This window comes from Drosophila grimshawi, unplaced genomic scaffold (assembly GCF_018153295.1).
Source record: "Drosophila grimshawi isolate 15287-2541.00 unplaced genomic scaffold, ASM1815329v1 contig_1367, whole genome shotgun sequence".
NCBI lineage: Eukaryota > Metazoa > Arthropoda > Insecta > Diptera > Drosophilidae > Drosophila > Drosophila grimshawi.
This window is the reverse complement of record NW_025062889.1, coordinates 11,118,966-11,140,896: the sequence shown is the minus strand read 5'-3', so window position 1 is coordinate 11,140,896 and position 21,931 is coordinate 11,118,966. Positions and strand designations below refer to the sequence as shown.

The window sequence follows — 21,931 nt, the reverse complement described above, 5'->3', positions numbered from 1 at the left end:
TAAATGCCTAATCCGCGAAATTCACTACACATTTCTTGGGTAAACTGCCATACTGACCCATAAAATCCAAGTTGAGATTTCTGCGATACGATAGCGATTTCTAGGTGCTAAAACTGAGCCTAACCAAAATTGCTAAGCACACACACCAACACACACAGTTGGACACATTTTGTGTCTTGAACACGCAACATTGAAATCAACTCAAACTTAAACAAAATTACTGACGATTTACCGCCCCTTTTAGGAAGGCGCCTTGGCATGCTTCGGTAGGTGCCAAGTTGAATTTCAAGCGCAAAAGAGTTCCCGGAGTTCTTTAATTATTCGCACAGTCTGGCATTTATTTCATGAATAGCATTTATAACTTTTGCCCGAGTTATTCAAATGAAAGCACGCAATTTATTTGGCCCAATGACATCCCGAGTGGGCTCACACTGCCCGCTGGTTAAATTACCACTTCGTAATTAACTCATTTATTATATGTTGGACTTGAAACAAGTTATGCTCTTGAATTTGTCACAATTTCACATCTGGAATTGAGCATTTTTCATTACTATTACTCACTTTTCACAGCTCTTTTTTTTATTCCGATTTTGTATTAGTAGTGGGTAAGTATTTGTTGATTTGTGTGCTTTACGCTTATCATAAATTTTTAATGTCTTAAATACACACAACAAAGTTTATTTATTTATTTATTTATTACATGTTCTTGCAATGTAAATGTAAAAGTGATTCAAGCAGCAGCAAAATATATAATTCAGCAAAAATATATCAATTTCTTGCAGAATAAATAAAAACAATGCTTTTCTTTTCTAGTCTTAAGACTAACAAAACTTCTTAGAAGTAAATTAAATAAATAAATAAATCCATAAATTTCTTTATATTAACTTGCTTAACTTGCGTTGCTAGTTACTAGTCTACACTGGGAAAAATCAGTTTTAGCAATCAAATAAAAAATATATATTAAAACTCTATCAACTCTTTAAACATTTGCTAATATCATTAAATAATTCATAGATGAGGTATATGTTCTATGACCACTTTCCAAATATCTTCTTTAAATAGATTTTAGAGTCGAGAGCATTAACAATGTATTGAGCGACCCTCGTAAGTAGTTCTAGGTGACAAGCAGCTGAACTTTAAATGTAAATATGCACTTGTGTACTTTATTGTGCTCGCTCACACTTCGAGCGAGTTTGAGAGTTGGCCTAATGAGTGCATTGACTTGTTGCCCCTTTTGCCACTCCTTCGATGTGCTTCTTTCTCTACTTCTTCTTCGTCTTCTTCTTCGAACTGAGCGGAAGCCGCAGACGACCCAGAAAGCAAGCGTTAGTTTTGGTTAGCTTCACGTCTGGGAACTTTGCGCAGCCGCTGGTCAAAGTTGGAGGAGACCTCAAACTGCCTGTGGCTGCCCCAACACGCAGTTTGTAAATTCAACAGAAATGGGTTACGAAAAGCATAAAAGCCCGGGCGAGAGGGACGGGGCTGGGAGCCGAGTAGCTAGTAGCTGGTAGCTGAGTTGGTGGGAGCTGGCTTTGCCACCCGATTCTATCGACCACAGACCCTAATCGCATGGCCTGAATAGGCCAACTCGGTTCTTTCCTCGAAAATCGCACTTTCACTCACTTTTACTTTGTGTGGCATGCTCGTTGTTGCCGCCTATTGTTGTGACCAACAGAAGAAAATAGGCGGCTTGGGTCCGGGAGTCGAACGGGCATTTCCCGTTGGTGGTTGTCAGCCTCGGTGTGTTGTGGCCACAACACAAAAGCCGACTTGGTTGCCAACATTTATTAGCTTGGCCAGCACCAGTTCACAGCTAACGGTCAGTTACAATTCCAACGCCATTTTGTCAAGACGCGTTCGCGCTTCCCAAACGATCCGTGTAACCCAATAAAATCCCAGCATACTTATCAGCATTGCCCATCAAATTGTAGCCAAGTTCTATTTTTGGGTTAATACGTGACAGCATTTGAAAGTGGTTTATATTTGTCGCATTTGGGTCAGTTTTCAATTATTAAATGCGAATCAAAATGAGGTCCTGCGGCCCCAGTTTAATAAAATACGTCTTATTTGCCTTCAATGTTCTATTTGCGGTAAGTTATGACTCAACCCATCAACTAATTAATCATCTATCTGTGGATGGGGGGCTTCAAATAATATCCGAGTCGCAGGCTTAGTTTAATACAAATCACATTTAATTCTGTGAGTAAATTTTCATTTCATCAGAATTCTAGAACCGAACCCAATAAATTTTAATTTCATCAGAATTCTAGAACCGAACCCAATCGTGCATTAGTCATTAGTCAGCATCGTTTTGCCAATTATTTGATTTATATATTATTTTTGTAATTTATTTTATTATCTCAACTCTAAAATTCAATTTTTTCTTTACTAAAAATTGGGGTTTTATCTTGAAATATAATTATATTTTATTCCATGTTCGTCATTATTCAATTTAAGAATATTTTTATTTATCTCTAGTTTCCCCTTTGCATAGCGAAACATTTATTTAGGTTTATAATAATAATGATAATTGACAGATTGCTTCTATGTGAGCAATATTATATAGAAGTCCGATATTGTAGATTTTTTTGTCAAACTGTTAATACAATAATGAAATGAATCATAAAAGATGAGTTTGGTTGGGTTAGCTTGGTAAACAAAAAAGTTTTCATACAAGATATATATATTTCCTCTGAAAGATATGTGGATACAGTGATCAGATCCAGCCGGATCCAATATGTGTACTGCTTGCAGCATAAAGACGGATATTTATTATTATTATATGTTTTAAAAACTTTAATTCTAATATTATTTTAGTGTCATTTCAACAATAGAAAATTATAGAAATGACTATAAAAACTCGCCAGAGTTTTCAATTCCGATCTGATACTTCACACTCTAACCAGTTATACAGAATATAAACAACTGAAAACAATTGTAAAATAAATATTTACAGTTTATTCACAGTACAGACTCGAATTAACTAATTTAGATGTTAACTGATTGCCAAAGACATGTTCAGTGTGACATTGAATGCAATTGCGTGCTGCAAGCCAAGCTGAACTCGCATGCCAGTTGTGGCAATAATTTAACTGCATGCAATTAGTTGCTCTTTAAAATTGATTACACAAGATTGCAGATGACAGGCCGTCAAATGGATTATACTGATAGTGATTAGTTGGCAATTTGCATTTGCAATTGTGCACTCAAAACTGGGCAGCACAACTTTCAATGCCAACACGAGGCTATGTGTCCTTAAAAATGACGACATGGTAATGCCAATGACCATTGGCCAATGTCCTGTTGTGTAGTTGTTGTTGTGATTGTGGTTGTGGCTGTGGTTGATGCCTTATCGGGCAATTAGAGTTGGTTGGGCAAACGTAAACACGAATACCAAATGAGGCATACGACTAAAAATGCGTGGGTTTTTTTTGTTGTTGTTTTCTAGTTTTCTAGATTTCGATTGGGGTCTGTGGTCATTAAGCAAATTGTGTTATGGATTGAGTTGTGGGGCCTTTAAATGCGTTTCTAGTTTTCAGAAAATCGATGTTTGTTTTTATTGTTTTTATTGTATTTATTTATTGCTTGCAGCTTTCGGGTCTCGGCATTTTGATCGCCGGCTCCGTCGTCCTAGCCGATGTCAGTGAGTTCAATCATTTTGTGGAGGGACGCGTTTTGGCGCCACCAATTGTCCTGATTGTCACCGGACTGATCATCTTTCTGATTGCATCTCTCGGCTGCTTTGGAGCCATCAAGGAGTCACCCACGCTGCTTCTGACGGTTTGTACTCCTTCGTTATCCTTGCACTTAAACCAATTCATGGCTTAATCAATCAACAGTATGCCGTGTTGCTGGCCATCATATTCATCATTGAGCTGGCCGTGGGCATTGCGGCGAGCGTGTTCAAGAAGGATCTGGAGAGCATGATCAAGAACTCGCTGCAGGAGTCGATCAAGCGCTCCAACAGCGAGGACACCATCGCCTGGGACAATGTTCAGCGCAAGCTGATGTGCTGTGGCGTCGATACTCCGGCCGATTGGCGCGCCCTCAGCTTGAACAAGACGCTGCCGGCCAGTTGCTGCCAGCCGCAGTTTATCGATACGGCCGTTGGGCATTGCACAGAATCTCCGGCTCTTGGCAAGGATAAGTACTACCAGGAGGGGTGTGTGGGCAAGCTGAAGGATCGCATCGATAAGAATGCCGTTATTCTGATTGGTGTTGGCATCGGCATCGCATTCATCCAGATCCTGGGCATCATACTCGCCTGCTACCTGGCCTCGGCCATCAGGCACGCCCGCCAGGCCAACTAATCGAACAACGAGAATCCCTCACAATTTAATCTTATCTTAAACATAATCTTTATTATTGATCTCATGTCAGTCCGTCAACAGACATACATACGCTACATGAGCCTATTTAATTCACTAGCTAATTTTATGAGTCACAGCCAGAACTTGAATCGAAAGCTAAGCGAGGGTTGCTCAAAAGTAAGCTGGAAAGGAATCTATTGTGAGAAGTGAAAAGTCTAGCTTATGTTGAATTCAATTTAATCTACTTATGGCAAAGGAACTTCTATAAGATAACTTATAATATATTTATATATATCGAAAAACAGTTTGCATTTCACTTTTTAGTATAATTTGTCTTGAACATAAAAAGTCTTACTGAGAGTATAAATACAGAACTTACCTTTAAAAACCTTATGAAGAAGTATAATTTATTTTTCAATTGCCTGGTAATTTTTCAAAATTCTGATTATACTTTCTAATAATATCAGATAAACTTTACACATTTTACGTTCACTTTAGAAACTATCCGTAAAAATAAGATAAAATGCAATTAAAATGAAATGGAAGAGTTATCGAATAGATAATTTGAGCAACCCTCGCACTAAAAAACGCAACAAATCATAAAAATTGACAAATCAATGGAAAGTTTATTGACTTTCATTCAAGTATATATCAGCTATTTTCAACAGTAATTTACCAGCTCAACTTGACCTGTTCCTCCCACTCCGAAAGATGCTCCAGTTTATATATATATATATATATAAATATATAAATGTTACCTATTGCTTTGTATGCATTGAAAAATAAATAAAATGAAATTGCTCCAAAGAATTTGAGTTTTGTGTCTACAATTTATTTGTTCTCAGCTAGTTTCAGTTGCGATTGGCCAGCACAACGTCCTTAAGCGTTAAGATACTTGCCACAACTACCAAATACAACTACCAACTACAGGATACAACTAGGATGCGTTGCGACGTTGTGCCTCAGCAGGGTGACCGTTAACAAGTGCTCTCTACTACGACTACAGCTGAAGATGCTGCTGCAGTGTCGGATATCTTTTGAATGGGGGCAAATGCATAATTTGGTCCACTTCCACACGGCTTTCCCACCTCCCACCTCCCATCTGCCACCTGCCCCTCATCACTCTCGCTGCAGCAAGGACTCGGAGAGGCGTTCAATGGCCGTCGATGGCGTTTTCTTAGCATCCTTCTCAGTGAGCGCCGCGGCTGCCTCCGCCTCAGCATCGGCGGCTTCCTGCACCTTGGCCTCCTCGTGCTCGCGCTGCTTTTGAAAGTGCCGGAATTCCGTGGGTGTCAACATGCCACGCAGCACGGTATCGTAACTAACACTGACACCCTTGGCGCACATCTTCTGATGCAGTTTCCAGCACTCCCGCTCCTTGATGCTGCACACATACAACGGGAAATTGTAATCCTGCTGCTGCTGCTGCTCCTCTTGCTGCTGCTGCTGTTGCTGCTGTTGTTGCTGTTGTTGCACATTGCAGTTGGACGAATTATTCTCCTTCTTGGCCTCCTCTGTGGGTGAGCCGGGCGCCTCTGTCTGCTGGCGGGCATCCATTTGATTGCTCGACTTGCTGCCCGGCTCGCTGAGAAATATGGAAACGGGTGGCGCCGTCGGCGGACGATTTGCTCGAATTCGCGCTGCCAGCGGCGCAATCGATCCGCGGCGTATCATGTGCGAGTACTCCTTGGAGGCCAGTTGGAAGGTGGGCGGATAGCTGTCTTGAAACGAGACTGCAAAACAAGTTAGTCCATCTGATGGCAAAAGTTTATGCATCTATATTTATATAATGAACCCATTAGAAATAAGCCTATTCAAGTTGCGCCCATTCCAGGCAGAATAGAAAGCATATATATTCTTTATCAGGATCAACAGATTAAGCCAGGTCCAACTGTCTATATTATTAAACCCTATCAGCTGAATAATTCAAATTCATAGTCGAGTCAATTAGTCATGTCCCTTGTCCGTCTGCCCATCGGGTATACCAGACGCAGATAAAGTTTTCTTTATCATTTTATCGATAACCTGCTCCGTTTCACAAATATCCATTCAAATCGATTACCGATAGTAATTAAATTAAAACCATGACTATATTTATATATAAATATATAGTCGTAACAGTAAATGGTATAGTCGTAAATAAATATGAAAAAACGAATTTTTACAGGTACTAAAATATCTTTCTCGACTCTCGATTTTTACTTGTTTTAAGTATGTGTCAAGCTTAGCTATTCTCTAACTGTAAGTCAGAGACTATAAGATATTCTTTTGAATGTAAATACCCGTTTACCATTATTGATTTTAATGCTATATTTCTTTAAATGTATTATCTATCGATTTATATCGATATTCTGCAATCGGGTGCAGTTATCGATAAAACAAAAAAACTTTATCTATTTAAGGTATGCGAGTATTATTTCATTAGTGAACTGTAATCAAAACTAATATCAACTAGTCTGATATACATATTTATTTATAAGCTGGTTCTACGGTATCTCATAGTCGAGTGAGCTCGATTAGTGCCTTGCTTAGCTAGCTCTCTCTACCATCTCTCCAGTCTAAAGTAGAGTAGAGACTCCAAATCTGAAACCTGAATCGGTTTTCTGTAGCATTTCTGATATTGAACTTACCCGATTTGCCCGTTTTGCGCAGCAGTGGCGCCCTTCGCTGCGGACTGCGCTGCGATGTGGTTGAGGAATGCAGCTGCTTCTTCTCGTTGCCCGTGGGCGTGGAATGGGCGGAGGAGGAGTTCTCCTCGCGCTCCGAATCGCTGCCCTCGGAGCTCAGCAGCGAGACGAGCGTAATCACATCCGGTGCAATGACGCTCCGAGCACGACTCAATGACTTCTTGTTGCTGCTGTTGTTGTTGTTGGAGCCGCTGGCATCGGCGCCTAGCAGTGGACTACCATCGACCGGCACCGCCACCGAGGAGGTGGCACGTGTGAAGATCTTGCGACGCCGCAACTTCTGCTGCTGGCTGCGCTTGCCGGCAGCAAGGCTGGCCAGGACACCGCTCTTGCTGTTCTCGTCCAGGCGCACCGGAGCGGACATAGCACGCACCAAAGGCGGTCGCCGCTGCACCGTCAAAGCGCACGAAACGTTCTCCTCGACCAGACTTGGACTGAGACTTGCTGTTGCAATTGCAGCCGGATTGCAGTTGGCCCTTGCAGCTGCTGCTGTTGTTGGCGGTTCCTTGCAGAGCTCACTGGTCTCGTCGAGATCACTGTGTAGCGGCTCCTGCTCGTTGGTGGCGCGTATTGTTTGGGCCAGCACAATATTCAGATTGATGCGATTCTTGGCACTGTGGAAATATAATATACAAATGAGAGTAACTCAAACCTGTCTGTCTAACTGTCTAACTGTCTAACTGACTGACTGTCTGTCTGTCTGTCTAAGCTGGCCGAGTGACCTACTCGGCGGGGCACGTCTAAATTTAAATCAAATTATTTGGCATTAGTTTGGATGCAATTTATGCTGTGCTCGATTTCTCAAATACAAATTGGCCGCATGCAACATGCAGCGACCCCAAAAATAGAAATTAATTCGTGCAAATGCGAAGGCGGCAACGCCAACATCAACCAACTTCCCATATCCAATACACTCCCCTGCCCCTCCCCCTCTCCTTGCTGTACTCCACTCGACTCCAATCTGGCAGTGCTTGGCGAGTTTTGAAAAATGAAACCATGTCAATTACATTTGTACAAATTCGCGCCCGAAAATAAAATAAATGTGTTGGTTTTGCTGCTTCAGGTGCTTCAGCGCGAAAGTGAATCTTTTGCCAACACTGGCCAAAGTTCAATGAACTGCATTTGCAACTGGAGTGCAGCTACACTTTAAAAAAATATATAGTACATCTATTGTTCAAAGCAGAAAATCCAAAATCTAAAGCGTATTCCGTATAAATTACAATAACAGAAAAGTAGAAAAGTTAACAAATATATTTGTCTATATTTGTCTATATCTATATAGCTATCAAACAAGATATTTATAGCACAAAAATGAATATTTAAGCCTTTTTCAGCTGAACTTAACATTTTCTAATCAAGTTGAACTGGGAATCTGCAAGAATGAAACTTGATATTTAAAATCAAACTTGACAAATCCATGTCTATTTGTGTTTTGCATTTGGCAAGCACGTTTTTCTGCGAGTGTATCCTTATCTAGTCCGTCCGTGTCTGCAGTCCGTGCTCGTATTATGATCGACTTAACTGTGTCGCGACGTGGGCACAACCTGAGCGACTTGGTAAGGTGTCCCGCCCCGGGACTCGACTAGACGAATGGATGGATCCCACTATTACCCCCTGCACCCACTCAAACTCCGGGCCGTGTACGGGTGTCTTGCCTGCGCCTAATCGTATGCAATTCACATATAAAAAGAAAAAACTGTGAAAAACTTTGACGTCGGTGTCAAGCATGCAAATTGCGCAAAGTATCAAAAGTGTCATTTGGGCATATTTTTAGAGCGGTGTACGAGTATGTGGCAGGGTGGCAGTGGGTGTGGCACTGTTTGACAAATGGTAATATTAGAACCCGATTTAGCTCATTCTTACACGAATATATAGATATATATGTATATATGCAGATATGCAAATGAAGAAATACGCATTTCGAGCTGCAAATATGACAAGGTCAAAAGAAATATTGATATTTGTTATATTATCATATACTAAACAAGAATATATATATTCTATATATATATATATATTCTGTACATATGTACACCCCACTTCAACAATTTGTCATTGATTATTTCTGCAATTTTCTTCTATTTAAAGTCGTTTATCAATTTTGAGCACTCTCAGAAAGTCAGCGCTATTTGGAGCTATTTTAGTCAAGTATATATATATATATATATCTAATCTTAATAAGAAACAAACTCTGGCACAATTCAATTAAGTCTCGCGTTGTTGACTGTTTTTCAAAACACAAACACAATTTTCGAAAAACATTTGTTAATTACTGTTATCCAACTTAAAGACAATTACGTTTCAATTTAAGTTTTGTACTTGGAAATTAATTGCTTTTGTTGTTTTGCGAAGATATTCGAAGAGACAATTCTTATCTAAGAATTATGTACATATCTATCTATATCTTAGCTTAGCTGTGTATCTTTTATCTTATCTCAGCGACTTTTAGTCAACATTTTGTCATCATCAATTGTAGGCCTTAAATTGTAGTTGCAACTAAATTTCAAGTTGGGATTCGATAAAATAATACTTTTCATATGCCGATTTTAAGGCTAGCATTTTGATTTATGTTCCGATTTAAAATCACGTTTTAAACTTGAAATATACGATTGATCTGCAGGCCAAACTATGATCAAAATTATCCTGCTTTTGGAAATGCATTGAGTTTTGAGGAAGTTATAGCTTTGGGAAGCTTCGATCTATGCCCATTTGCCGATTATCAGGTTCGAATTTTTACTTATGTTCCGATCTCAAATCTTATCGTGATTTTAGAGAAAACAGAAAGAAACGCTTATCTTTGACTTGCCAAAGAATACATATTATTATAGACCACAATCTGAATTTTAACCTGGAATTGTTTTTTCAGTTTATTCTATTTTTTAAATATTTGTTTCCAAAGTTGTATTTTGAATTCGTTTATTTTCAATATCTTATATTACTCAGAGACGTATCCTTCGTTGACAACGTGATATCAAAATTATAACATCCTCTATAAATGTGAAATAAGTTTCCCATTTTGAGAATTAAGTTAATTTAAGTATTGAATTCAGCATATTTTTTTGTATAAATCTTCATTAAATATTAAATGCAGTTTGATTGATTTCAAATTAAAAATATTTGCTTTATTTTTATTTGGAACTCACTTGTCTGTTTCCGTTTGATCTGGTTTCTGGTCATCCGGCAGCCACTGATGCTGCTGCTGCTGCTGCTGCTGCTGCTGCTGTGGCATACCAGCTCTTTGCAGCGAGGTTGTGGATGACCAGGCGACCAGACTCTTCTCCCTCAAGCGTACGCCCAGCTCCTGTGTGGCCTCTGTGGTTGCCAGCCGGCCGGCAAGTCTTGTCGTTGTGGACTCCCCCAGGGCCAAGGATGTCTGGCGACTCAGGCTGCCCACGATGGGCGCTGGCGATGCATACAGCTTCTGGCGTATACTCTCTATGGAACGGCCAACGGAGAGACCACGCGAGAGGTAACCACGCTGCTGGGCCGTGTATCTGGCCACGTTGCAGTGGGCGTGGCTGGATGCCGACTCAATCAGAGAGTGTTGTTTGCGTATTGCTGATGTTGTTGCCGATATTATAGTTGGTGTTGTTGCTGTCGTTGTTGTTTTGTTGTCGCCGGCGTCGTCTTGTAGCGACGGCGACTCGTCAATGACAACGACATGGCCAGAAGTGCTTATGTTAACTTGGCCCGTTTGATTAGCGTTGGCGCCGCTGACTGAAAGCCAACTGCAACTCACAATCTATAACTCAACTGCTGTCGATTCGAATGCAAATCAATTACGCGGCCATTAAAGCCACCCCTCCAAAAAAAATAAATATAAAAGCAATAACTTTGTCAACAAAAGAGGGCCGCAACCAACCCACCCCCCCTCCCAGCCAGTCAGAATTAAAATCGAAACTGAAACCAAACCAACAGCCAAAAAACCGGCAAAAGTCACGAACCAAAAAGAAAACAACAAAAACAAAAACAAACACAACAAAAATGGCAACAAAACTGCTGCCACTTGAGTCAAGCGCAACTTTCACTAATTTTGGCAACTGTTTATGGCCAGGTGCGGCGACTCTGTTTGTCGTTCTCTTCGTCGTCCTGGTTCTCTCTCTCTCTCACTCTCTCACTCTCTCCCTCTCTCACTCTGTCGGGGACTACCCACGTCCACTTTGTTTGCCTGCCGCGCGATAACTGCTAACTGCTTTTGTGAATGAAGAATGAAAGGCTTCAGCAGCAGCAGCAGCAGCAGCAGCAGCAGCAGGAGCAGCTTCGCTTTATGTTGACAACATAACGTTGCCAACGACTCTGCACACCCGCGCAGACCTGCCACACTCTGCTCCCCGCTCCCTGCCACCCTTGCCATCTGTGCCACCTGTGCCAGCTCTACAACTGTCCTTAGACGGTGCCATCGCCACCGTTGTTGCAACAGCGACTTTTATGCTCTCTGCTCGGCATTCGCTTCGGCTTCGCCGTCGACTTCGACTTCCACTTTGACTTGGACTCCTACTGAGTTTGTTTGTCCCATTTCCGCCGGCTCACACACGTGTGTCGCAACAGCGAGGGTTAATCGATGAGTTAAGCAACAGCAAAGCCACTAAAAATGTGTTACAGGCAGCGGAAAACACTGCTCCAATCCCCTAAAGAATCAGTTCCAATCCCTTATATATATATATATATACTCGTATATATATTCATAAGCAGCCGAGTCGACTCAGAGATTATAAGAACTACAAACATTCAATTTGGAATAAAAAAAACTTGTATATTCCTCGTAGCACAAGTCTTAACTTAATCTATACTAAATACTATATTAAAGTTATATAATAATAACAATATTGAAGGCCAAGCCTACCCATTTATATATAATGATTGATCATATTTCATATAGCTGAAAAAATTCTAGCAAGAAATATGAGTTCTTGTATGAAAAACATTTTTGATTACCAAGATTTACTAACCAAACTTCCACTTTCAATTATAAAGCAACTACAAAAAACATGTATTTTTATTAATATATCCCAATCAAATTCACTAACTATGCGTGTTCTAATGTTGCCCATATACAGGCATATAAACATCGACATCGGACAACTATATGTATATAGATTAAGAGTGAAATTTAGCTGTCGACAATTTGACTTCATTTGATTCCAGTCTAAAGATTGAAATTGTTGAAGGAGCCCTCGTAAGTAGGCTAGGTAAGTTGGCTGATTGGCTGACTGGCAACTTTTTTGGCCAAACTCAATGAACTCGCACGAACTTTTGTTTTCATTTCGACGCCCGCCCAACAAACACACACACACACGCCCCCTTCGAATGTAATCAAATGTCCTGGCGACAACAGCTGGAGAGTGAGCAAGAGAGGGGGGAGAGGAGAATGATGACAATTTAGTTATTTAGCTATAAGAAATCCATAAGCAAATCCCAATCGAATGAATGAATGAATGAATAAATGCGAGTTGACTCGACTCGAGTAGAGTTGGATGAGTGCGTGAAGTCAACTTCTCGTACAAGTCGCCCAATGTCAGCGCGAATGTTAGATGCAAATTTCATAAATAGAGCCAGATGGATAGAGAGACAGATAGAGAGACAGATAGAGAGACAGATAGAGAGAGAGGGGGAAAGAGTGAGCTAGTTGATTGGGATTGTGGGAGTAGTACGAGTATCTGATGGCAAGTGAAAAACTTTCACATTTGTGACAATTTCAAATTCATCAAAGACATGCAAAGTTGTAGAAAAAGTTTTTCGTGCGCGTTGGCAATCAAAAAGTAACGAACATAACTGCCCTAGCCTAGGCACCCAAATGGAATACCACCAATAATAATAAAAAAATATAAAAAAAATAAAAAACAACAAACAAAGGAAACGAATAGCAACAACAACAACAATACAACAGCAAATGGCATCAAGAACCAAATCAAGCCGATTTCAGGGTCACATGCCACACATATATGTATATACACCCATATACTATGAGTACCCGTGAATATATATCCAATTGAATATAATATACACTCAAATATTTAGATATTCCACACTCGACAAAAGAAATGGAAACAAAATTCTAATGCTAAATCTAAAATTATGTGTCAAATTCAAACTAAAATTTTATATCTAAAATCAAGAATTAATTGATGGAAGACAATCAATTTACAAAGTTTTCATTCTAGAAAAAAACGAATAATAATTTATAAACAGTTTAATCATTTTCAGAAATAAACAAACATTAATTTCACTTAACATCCATTACAAATAATATATAATAAATATATAGACTAAGATTTATTTAAGTAAAAAGATTAAATAAATTGGCGTAAACAGAAAAAGAATTAAGTAAATAATTCCAAGAAACCATTTGTATTTCAAATATAAACAACAGCTTTTATAGAATGTCGCATTTATTGAAGATCACCTGATTTTTCCAAGTGTACTTTTATAGTGTATCAATGCCAAAAATCATTGCGAGTACTTAAAACAAAGCAATTGAATCCCAAACGAAGGAGCATTAATCATTTCAAGTCGATATTTATTGGATGGGTGGCAGAGTTAGCTATTTGCGACACCTCACACCCCTCTTTCTCTCTCTCTCTCTCTCTCTTTCTCTCTATCTATCTATCTCTCTCCCACTCTCTCTTTCTCATTTGTTGGCATTTTGCAATCTCGAGTCAATTATATTAGAAATGAGCTAAGCAAAGCGCCAAATAAATTCATATTTGTCAGGCGGTGTCAAAATGCCAAGCGGTACCAACAGGCACCACTTTCACCCACCACACATTTGACGAGATCCAAAACTATTTCAATTAACTCGACTCAAATTTCAGGCATTGTGATGTGCACAGCAACGAGATACCCTGCAAATTTGAGCGCTAGCAAGCATTTAAATCAACAAAACATGTTAAATATAATATATTATGGTAAAATCCGCTGGGAAAGTGTTAGTAGCCTAATTTGATAAGATTGAAATTCGTCTCAGCTTTCAAAACTTTATTTGAATTTAACGGTATGAAAAATTCTTGGAAAATCTGCAGCATTAAGTGAAAAGTGCAAAGACAAAACATTTATGTTTTATACGGATTTTCGAACATCCAATTGAACAAGATATTCATTCATTATTGTAAAAAATATATATTCTGTGATTAGCAGAAGCACACTTAAATATGCATTTATTCAAATTATTTACACATTTGAAAAGAGTGCTCCAAAAATGCATTTTCTATATATTATTGAATATATTCAAATTCAAATTACACCGCCCAGTTGCTTTGCAGCACACAGCTTTTGTCTGCAATGCACAACGATCCGGCAACTACGCAACGGCTGGCAATGTTGTAAAATGGCATTCGGTGCTGCTGCTGACGTCCGAACGCTGTCAGCGCTGTCATCGTCGTCGTCGACTGTCAAGTGACGTTTGCTGTCGTGGCGCTGAAAGGGACAGAGAGATAGAAAGTTTGTTGGTTGCCGACGCTTAAGCTGCAGATTTGGTCGCATTGCCTTTTCTTCAATTAAAATAATAATAACATAAAACGCAAAATGTATCGTGAAATGCTGGCGCTGTGTCTGCTTGCCGTTGTGTGCACAACGGGCGTCTATGGCAGCTGCAAGGCGACGGTGAACGCCTTCAGCACACAGGATGCCACAATTCTGACGCAAGTGGCGCATGTGGCCGAATTCTCGCTGCAGTGCAGCAACTCGGCACAGCCCAGCCTCTTTGCTGAGTTCCCCTGCGGCAAGGTGGTGCCCGTTGCCAAGGTGGGCGACAACAAATACCAGGTAAGCAACACTCGATGACATTCTCTTAGGTGATTCCTAATCGGATGGCATTTCCAGGTCAGCTGGGTGGAGGATATCAAGGGTGGCAGCAGCGGCAATGTGCAGGTGCGTCTCTTCGATGAGGATGGCTATGCGAATGTGCGCAAGGCGCAACGCGATGGCGACAAGGTCTCATCGGTGAAATCGCTGCTGGACATCGGTGTGCCCACCAAGGGCGCCTACAAGGGACCCTGGATCAAGGCCGAAATTCTGGCCGCCATTCTTGTTGGCGGCGTTGCCTACTTTGCCTTCACCACCAAGGGCAAGGTGCAGTCCTAATGCAATTGTTTGTTGGGATGTTGCCCAATCGAGACTTCTTGAATGAAATTCATTCACCAAATAATATTCACATACCAAGTAGCAACAAATTCAATCCATTTTCTATAGATTTTCCCACAACTTTTTCTATATATCACACACACACTCATACATATATATATATATGTTTAAGCTACAAAGTCGTGTAAATAAATGAGAGAGTTCATCAGAAGACGACAAAATATCTAATTTATTTTACTTAAAATTTAACAATACATGTTTGTTTTTGTGTAAGATTAGCTGATTATCATGCTCAGTGGACAGCTCCAGTGACCGCAGCTGAAGCCGCTGGCAAGCCACCATTCATATTGCTCTCCTCGTCGGATGAGATGTCGATCATGCTCTCCACACGCGACGGCGACATCACATACACAAAATGCTCCGTGGAACCCTCGTGACCCATTGTTGATGCCGACATTGCCGTTGAACCATCGAGCGGTGGCTGTGGCGGCGGCGTATCTGTGCAATATTTGAGATTCGCTGTGCTGCCAATAGATTCCTCGGGCGGCGGCACACCATTACAATCGAAATTCTCCAGCTCCAGCTCAATGTCGCTAACGATGCGCATGCAGCGCATCTTTGCCAGCGATTGGAATTTCATTGGCATGGCGCGCACCTGTCGCGCCAAACTCAAAAAGAACAGCGTGTTTGCGTCCAGCTCCCGGTTCGCTTGCAGTACAGCGGACACATCCCAATCGCTGGGGTAACGTGGATCGCTCATTTTGCGTGTCTTTGCAGGCGAGGGTTGGGAACAGGAGGCCGCTGCTGTTGCAGCAGAATTGGAGCAACTCAGATTTATGGCAGCGGTTTGTGGCGAGGGCTGAACGCGTCGCACCTTGGCGGCGCTGGGCGGTGGTGGCGGCGGCGGTGGTGTCAGCGTGCCCAGACCCGGTATGACGCCACCATTGCCATTCAGATGACGATTGGCCAAGTTCTGGAAGAGACCCAGTGGTGCACCAGCCGCCGCCGCGGCACTCAGCTCCTTCTTAAAATTGTCGGCGGCGGCAAACAAATGCGGCTCGATAATGAGGCAACCCACATTGCTATTCGCCGTGCTGCTGCAACTGCTGCTGGTCAGCGATGTGGGCAATCCAGCGGCAGCTGCGGCCGCTTTGAGCGTTGCCAGTGGAAACATTTGGGCAGCGGCAGCAGCGGCCGGCAAGCCACCAATGCCCATGGGCAGACTGGCCAAGGTGGCCAGAGCAGCGGCATTGGCGCTCACCGACGCCGCCACAGATGCCTTGAGCGGCATGGCAGCGGCGGCAGCAGACATGGACAGCATGCCGCTATTGGAATTGTTGCTGCTGCAGTTCGTCGTTGGCGGCGTCAGTGCTGCGTGGCTGAGTGATGTGTTGAGTGGTGCGACGGCGGCGCAATTGCTGCTGCCATTGCTATTGCTATTGTGGCACAAGCCGGCCGGATTGCTGCCCGGCGAGATGAGGCTGGGCGGCGTGGCAGCCACACTGGCCGTCAGTATCGGTGTCGTATAACTGTTGACGGTCTGAGTGCTGAGCGCCGATGTGGATGCCGCTGTTGCTGTTGCTATCGTCATCTTCAGATCATCCTCGCCACCATTGCTGGCCGCCTTGGCCAGCACCTGGTAGCCAAAATCGCATTCGGTGTCATCCTCATCGTTCGACTTGCCATTCCCATTAGCCGAATTTCTGTATGGAACGAACAATAGTCAACAATATTAATAAATGTGTTTTTTATTTAGGATTAGTCTTTTTTTTTTTTGGTTTACCTGCCGGGTCCTTGGAATGGCTTGAGAAACTCCATATGATCGGCGTGCGCCCAATATTGATATTTCTTGGAGGTTTTTGTGCCAACGCGAAAGGAGCGCAAATATTTCGTATAACTGTCGCGCAGATTTTTCCATTTTCGCTTCGATGCTTCTGCAAAATATATATTTATAAATAAATATTTCTCATTTTTAATTTAACTTATATATTAAATATTATTCTTAATTGAATTTAATATATTCATTTATTTTTTTAGTTTAGTAAAAAAAAACTGCTAGAAAATTTTAACTGCATACTTTTGGTACACAATTCAGTTAAACGTGTTAATTCATTCATTCGCAAGTAAACACTTATGTGCGCATATACAGTATGTGAATGAAGTGTTTGGACACGGGAAAAATTCATATTTTCTCATTTCTTTTCCAATAAAAAAGTATTTTATTATTGAATTTTATATATTTTCTTATTTTTATGTTATTAACTGGACTTCTTTAAACTATTTTACAAAAAATTAATAAGATTTATTCATTTAATTAATTGTGAAATTATAAAAACCAAAATTGTACATTCTTTGGACTGTCAAATAAATGTTTGAACATCGGCCGTTTACGATTTTGCAATTCCCTTTTCGGCCGATCCCGTTAGAAATTAGCGATTTTTCTTTTCTCTTACATTTCGTCTATGACCTTGGTAAACATATTCTGTTGAAATTGGTCCGTGGAAGATAATTATCGAATAAAAAATTAAACGACACTCATCTTAGAAATTCTAGGCAATCACAAGAACCGTTGTGTTCGTCCCTTGCTCTTAGAGATGGGTGACTTATACGATTAATCATCTTTGACTCAATATCAATAATATCGAAAAATGTTCGACCGATGAAGACTCTTAATCTATCAAGTCACTATTACTTATTATTTAATGTGACGCGCTTTACTGCTCATCCCTAGTTGCCTGTCTCCTCGATTTTGCCGACATCATCCTTTTTAAATCTGAGCAACCGAGACTATTTTTGCTCAATGGGTTTCCTTTTAAGTTTTCGATTTGATGTTTCCCTGTTGCATCAGTTGATCGAGTTATTTCGTTCAGGGTGGACGTGTTTTTGAATTAATTTTCGAGCATAAGCAAATTGTGTATTACTGGTATAGTTTCGAATGTAAGTTAATGTGTACAAGAAACACAAAAAAAAAAAACTGAGCTTGTTAAGAAGTTTAAAACAAGATTGTAATTTATGAAAATATTCATCTAAAAAAACTTAAGCATGCAAATATATTATAAATCGTGAATGACAACTGCAATTTCTGAAGAATTCCAATATCTGCGAGTGTTCACATTTTCAAGTGATCACTGTATCAAAAACAACAAATACTCGGTAATTATTATGTAAGCAACGGCTTCTAATTGCTTTGCCAGCACAGTTTACAATGTATTATATTCCGTTCACCACAGATGCTTCTGTTGCACGACAAGATTTTTAAATTAATATCGCACTTTCAATTACACACTGCATATTTTCATTCATAACCTAGTCACATGTAAATCAGTACTTACAATTAGAAATATTTCGACAGAACTTGAATGAAAGCGAAGTGCAACAGCCGCCGACAACAAGCTCGCCTGACGGAAAGAATAACAACAAAATGCCAAAGAATTTGCGTCGGCATTTGTTTTTATGCTGACATTCGAGAACACGAACTGAAAGGTGGCAGAACTCTGTGAGAGTGAGAGAGAGAGACAAGGGAGCGATGCGCAGAAGCAACAGGGTGTCACAGCTAGTGCTATTATATAAAAGTAAATCACTGAATGTAAAATTCAAGCTAATATTGTTAAATATCAATGTTAAGTAAAAAAATGAACTAAAACCTGAGTGTGATTCACACTTGAACTGCAGTCGGAGGTTTTTGACAATGGATGCGTTATCCTGTTCCCAATCAGACTACATTTTACGTCACAGTACTCTCTCTATCCCGCTCTTTCTCTCTCTGTCAGCATCACTCTGACAATAACAATAACAACAGTACAGAGCGCGCAGCTTGTATCAATTTCGCTCTTGTGTTTTGTTTGCTTTTTCTGCGTGTTCGTGTTTTCATTATGTTCTTTCGCATAGTGTTCCAATTTTGTCATCCAGTTTGTGTTGTTCTCAGGTTGAAATCTTTACTATGCATGTGTATAGGCTACATAAATTATTAAGGATATATTTTGCATTCATTGAATTGATATTAGTTGGTATTGACGCTGGTAAATTAGTTTTTAATGTGACAAGTTGAAAAGGGCGTGTGAGTGTGTGGCTGGCAGGGTATGCAGGCTTCGTCAAGCTTGGCCAGTTTTTCTTGTTTTTGTCTCTCACTGCAATTCGCCGACTGCGGCCGCCTGTGTTCTGCACAGCGCCATGCCATCCGCACCGCACTCGCCCCCACATACACACACACACCGTCATCGCCATCTGTAGGCGCGCTCACACTACACACGGACGTACATAAATACATAAGTATGTAGGTGTGTATGTGTATGTGCATGCGGAGAACACACATACATAAAATAAAACGACCGGCGGTTCGACGTCGCAGCGACGACGGCAAACCATTTGTCCGCTTTACTGTGCGACGCGCACCGCTGGTTGAGTTTCAGTGTGTGTGTTTCGCAGTATATATACATGTGCATGTATGTGAGCAAGTATATATTTATGTGTATGTGTGTGCATGTTTCCCTTGCACGTAGTAATTGAATTTGAGCGAACAGGCGGCCGCCGCTGCTGTTGCTGCTCGCTGTTACCGCCGCAACTTCCTTTTTTTTTCGTAGATTTTTCAGGCAGTCGGCGTATATGTGTGTGTGTATTTGCATTATGTGAATTTTTTTTACTTGTTAGTATGAAGCGACTCCTTACCCACAGATAAACCAATCTCGTCCGCTATTTGGGTCCAGACCTTCATCTTCACCTCAACGTTTTTGTAGTCCGGATTATGATTGTTGTATACAACATCATATTTCTTGACAATATCAATAAAATCGGATGTATTATCGGATGTGGTCGAGGATTCGCTAATCGCACGTGCCACCTTCAATTCCTTCATGGCGACTAAGCTAAGGCTTTTGCTAACGGTTTTTCAAATCAACTTGAGTACTTTGTAGGACTAACACTAGTGCAAAAGTACGCACACACACACGTACGCACGGACGACGCACGCACACAGTGTTAGCGACAGCTACAGCGAACAACAAAAAATCTTTTTATAGGCGTGTGGGCGCGATATTGACCGTTGACGGTGCCCCGCCCTCCCCCCGTTTCACGTTCCCTCCCCGGCACCGAAAAGAAACAGAACAAGCAACGAGCGAACGAACAGCAGCGAACAGTGTGTGAGAGGCGAGAGGCGAGCGAACGAGGCGAAGCGAACGAGCGACTGCCGTTTTGTACGACCGCCTCGACAAAAGTTGGACACTTGAATGAGAAGAGCGCACATGAGCTGCATGCACACAACCTAACTGAAGGCAGCGGCGGCAGCAGCAGCAGAGACCGCAGCTGGCAGCGGCGCCAGCGACGCGACAGCAGCCAGGCCTGGCCAGGCAAGCAGCCAGGCAGTCAGGGCAACAACAGCAACCAACAACAACAAGAAAAACAAACGACAGCAGCGTACGAACGAGAAGCGACAGTGAGGCGAAACCGTTGTTGGAGGACGTGTAAAGAAGAACAAGAAGAAGCAGCGCAAAACCTCATCAACAACAACAACAGCAATCATCATCATCAACATCATCATCGTTGTCGTCGTCGTTGTTGTTGTTGTCGCTCAACAACAGCAGCAGCAACGGCGGCAGGCAGTCAGCAGCCCCATGACATGCACACACAGGCATACAAGCACACATACATCCACATGTATATACACAGAAGGAGAGACAAGAGGGAGAGGTGGTGTGGGGAGGGGGTGGGGAGGCGCACATATAGCGAGGCAGCGCAGTTTGGCGCTCGCAATAAGCGCGCAACGGTTTTGCACCCGACCGCCCGTCTGCCCGCTATACACAGCGCAACGCTCCAACGTTTTCTGTTTCTGTTCACAACCGCCCACATGCGACGCCCGCTGCTGCTCCGCACAGCAGCAGCAACAACAACAGCAAAACTCAATTTCATGACTACGTTTCGTTCGTTCGTCCGTTGCTGTCGCTGCGACCCACAAGGCAAAAGCATGAGTTTTTTGTTGTTGCCGTTTCAGTTTGTTTTTGTCGTCGATGTCGATGTATGTGTGCGTGTGTATGTGTGAAAACCGTACGACTAGTATGCCAGAACTGACGAGCTTCTTACTCAAACCACCAAGCCCCACTCTCCACTCTGCACGTTATACGTTGTTGCTGTTGAGGCGGGGGATGGGGGTGTCCTATTTGCTGGAGTTCGTACAGAATATTATAAGTTAAAGCTCCTTCCTTGCATGGCAACCAAAACGGATCTACACTACTTTTTACAATAAATAGTTGTTTGATCAGTAGAAGTGGATGACTAAGTGTTATTTTTACTTGCAGTTTCCTTGTTTCATTACAATGCGGAGAGATGTTGATTTACCGTTCACTTTGCAGTTAACAGTTGAACCGTAACAGAATTATATTTATGTGGAGAAAGATTTTTGCTGTTATTATGCTGTTAGCTCAATGCAGGATCAATGCACTATGTTAATGTCTACACTCAGCTTTTGGCGATATCTAACGGCTGTTCATCAGTGAGTATTTCTTTCAGTTAACATCTCGTTGCTTGCCTAAAAGTTTACGGCATGTATTTCTTGGGTATGCTTGTGTGCGAGTGTGTTTGTGTGCGTGATTGCACTTAATCTGGACTTTCCCACCCGCAGTGGCAGTGCAACCGCAGTCAGCTTCATTAGCTTATGTCCATAAGAGCACAACATGGCCTGTATGCGTGTATTTGTAATTTAAGAAACTGTTGCACCTTCATTCAATGCGAGGGCAGTTAACATAACCTTGCGATTGCAGAAACTGAAGTTCAAGGTCATTACATAGCACACTTATGTATATGAGTTTATTTATGTATGCATACAAACACATACATACATACATACATCGTTGCACTGCATTCGAT

At 41.5% G+C, this 21,931-nt stretch overlaps 4 protein-coding genes and 1 long non-coding RNA gene across 6 annotated transcripts; 3 read left to right on the top strand and 2 right to left on the bottom strand.

Moving 5' to 3' along the window:
• Positions 1 to 1,824: 1,824 nt before the first annotated feature.
• LOC6560541 (CD151 antigen) lies at positions 1,825 to 4,732 on the top strand. The gene is made up of 3 exons (XM_001986438.3): positions 1,825 to 2,090; positions 3,592 to 3,780; positions 3,840 to 4,732. The coding sequence occupies exons 1-3, from the start codon at positions 2,016 to 2,018 to the stop codon at positions 4,308 to 4,310; spliced, it is 735 nt and encodes a 244-aa protein (XP_001986474.2). The 5' UTR covers positions 1,825 to 2,015; the 3' UTR covers positions 4,311 to 4,732.
• Positions 4,733 to 5,141: 409 nt separating this feature from the next.
• Positions 5,142 to 11,397, bottom strand: LOC6559309 (AF4/FMR2 family member lilli). The gene is made up of 4 exons (XM_032735638.2): positions 11,312 to 11,397; positions 10,141 to 10,725; positions 6,941 to 7,611; positions 5,142 to 6,043 (listed from the first exon to the last, which is right to left on the bottom strand). Exons 1-4 carry the CDS (start codon positions 11,395 to 11,397, stop codon positions 5,430 to 5,432), a joined length of 1,956 nt encoding a protein of 651 aa, XP_032591529.2. The 3' UTR covers positions 5,142 to 5,429.
• A 2,962-nt stretch (positions 11,398 to 14,359) lies between these two features.
• On the top strand, positions 14,360 to 15,287 carry LOC6559308 (translocon-associated protein subunit delta). The gene is made up of 2 exons (XM_001986436.3): positions 14,360 to 14,758; positions 14,816 to 15,287. The coding sequence occupies exons 1-2, from the start codon at positions 14,519 to 14,521 to the stop codon at positions 15,074 to 15,076; spliced, it is 501 nt and encodes a 166-aa protein (XP_001986472.1). The 5' UTR covers positions 14,360 to 14,518; the 3' UTR covers positions 15,077 to 15,287.
• On the bottom strand, positions 15,278 to 20,263 carry LOC6560840. Its single transcript, XM_001986435.2, has 3 exons — positions 19,742 to 20,263; positions 16,860 to 17,010; positions 15,278 to 16,779 (listed from the first exon to the last, which is right to left on the bottom strand). Exons 1-3 carry the CDS (start codon positions 19,926 to 19,928, stop codon positions 15,369 to 15,371), a joined length of 1,749 nt encoding a protein of 582 aa, XP_001986471.1. The 5' UTR covers positions 19,929 to 20,263; the 3' UTR covers positions 15,278 to 15,368.
• Positions 17,984 to 18,741, top strand: LOC116805033. 2 transcript variants are annotated; one of them, XR_004364986.1, is made up of 3 exons: positions 17,984 to 18,013; positions 18,118 to 18,240; positions 18,429 to 18,741. It is a non-coding gene; the product is annotated as an uncharacterized LOC116805033 (long non-coding RNA). The 2 variants fall into 2 exon arrangements; XR_004364985.1 differs by having other exon boundaries at positions 18,118 to 18,229; positions 18,429 to 18,740.
• Positions 20,264 to 21,931: the final 1,668 nt, after the last annotated feature.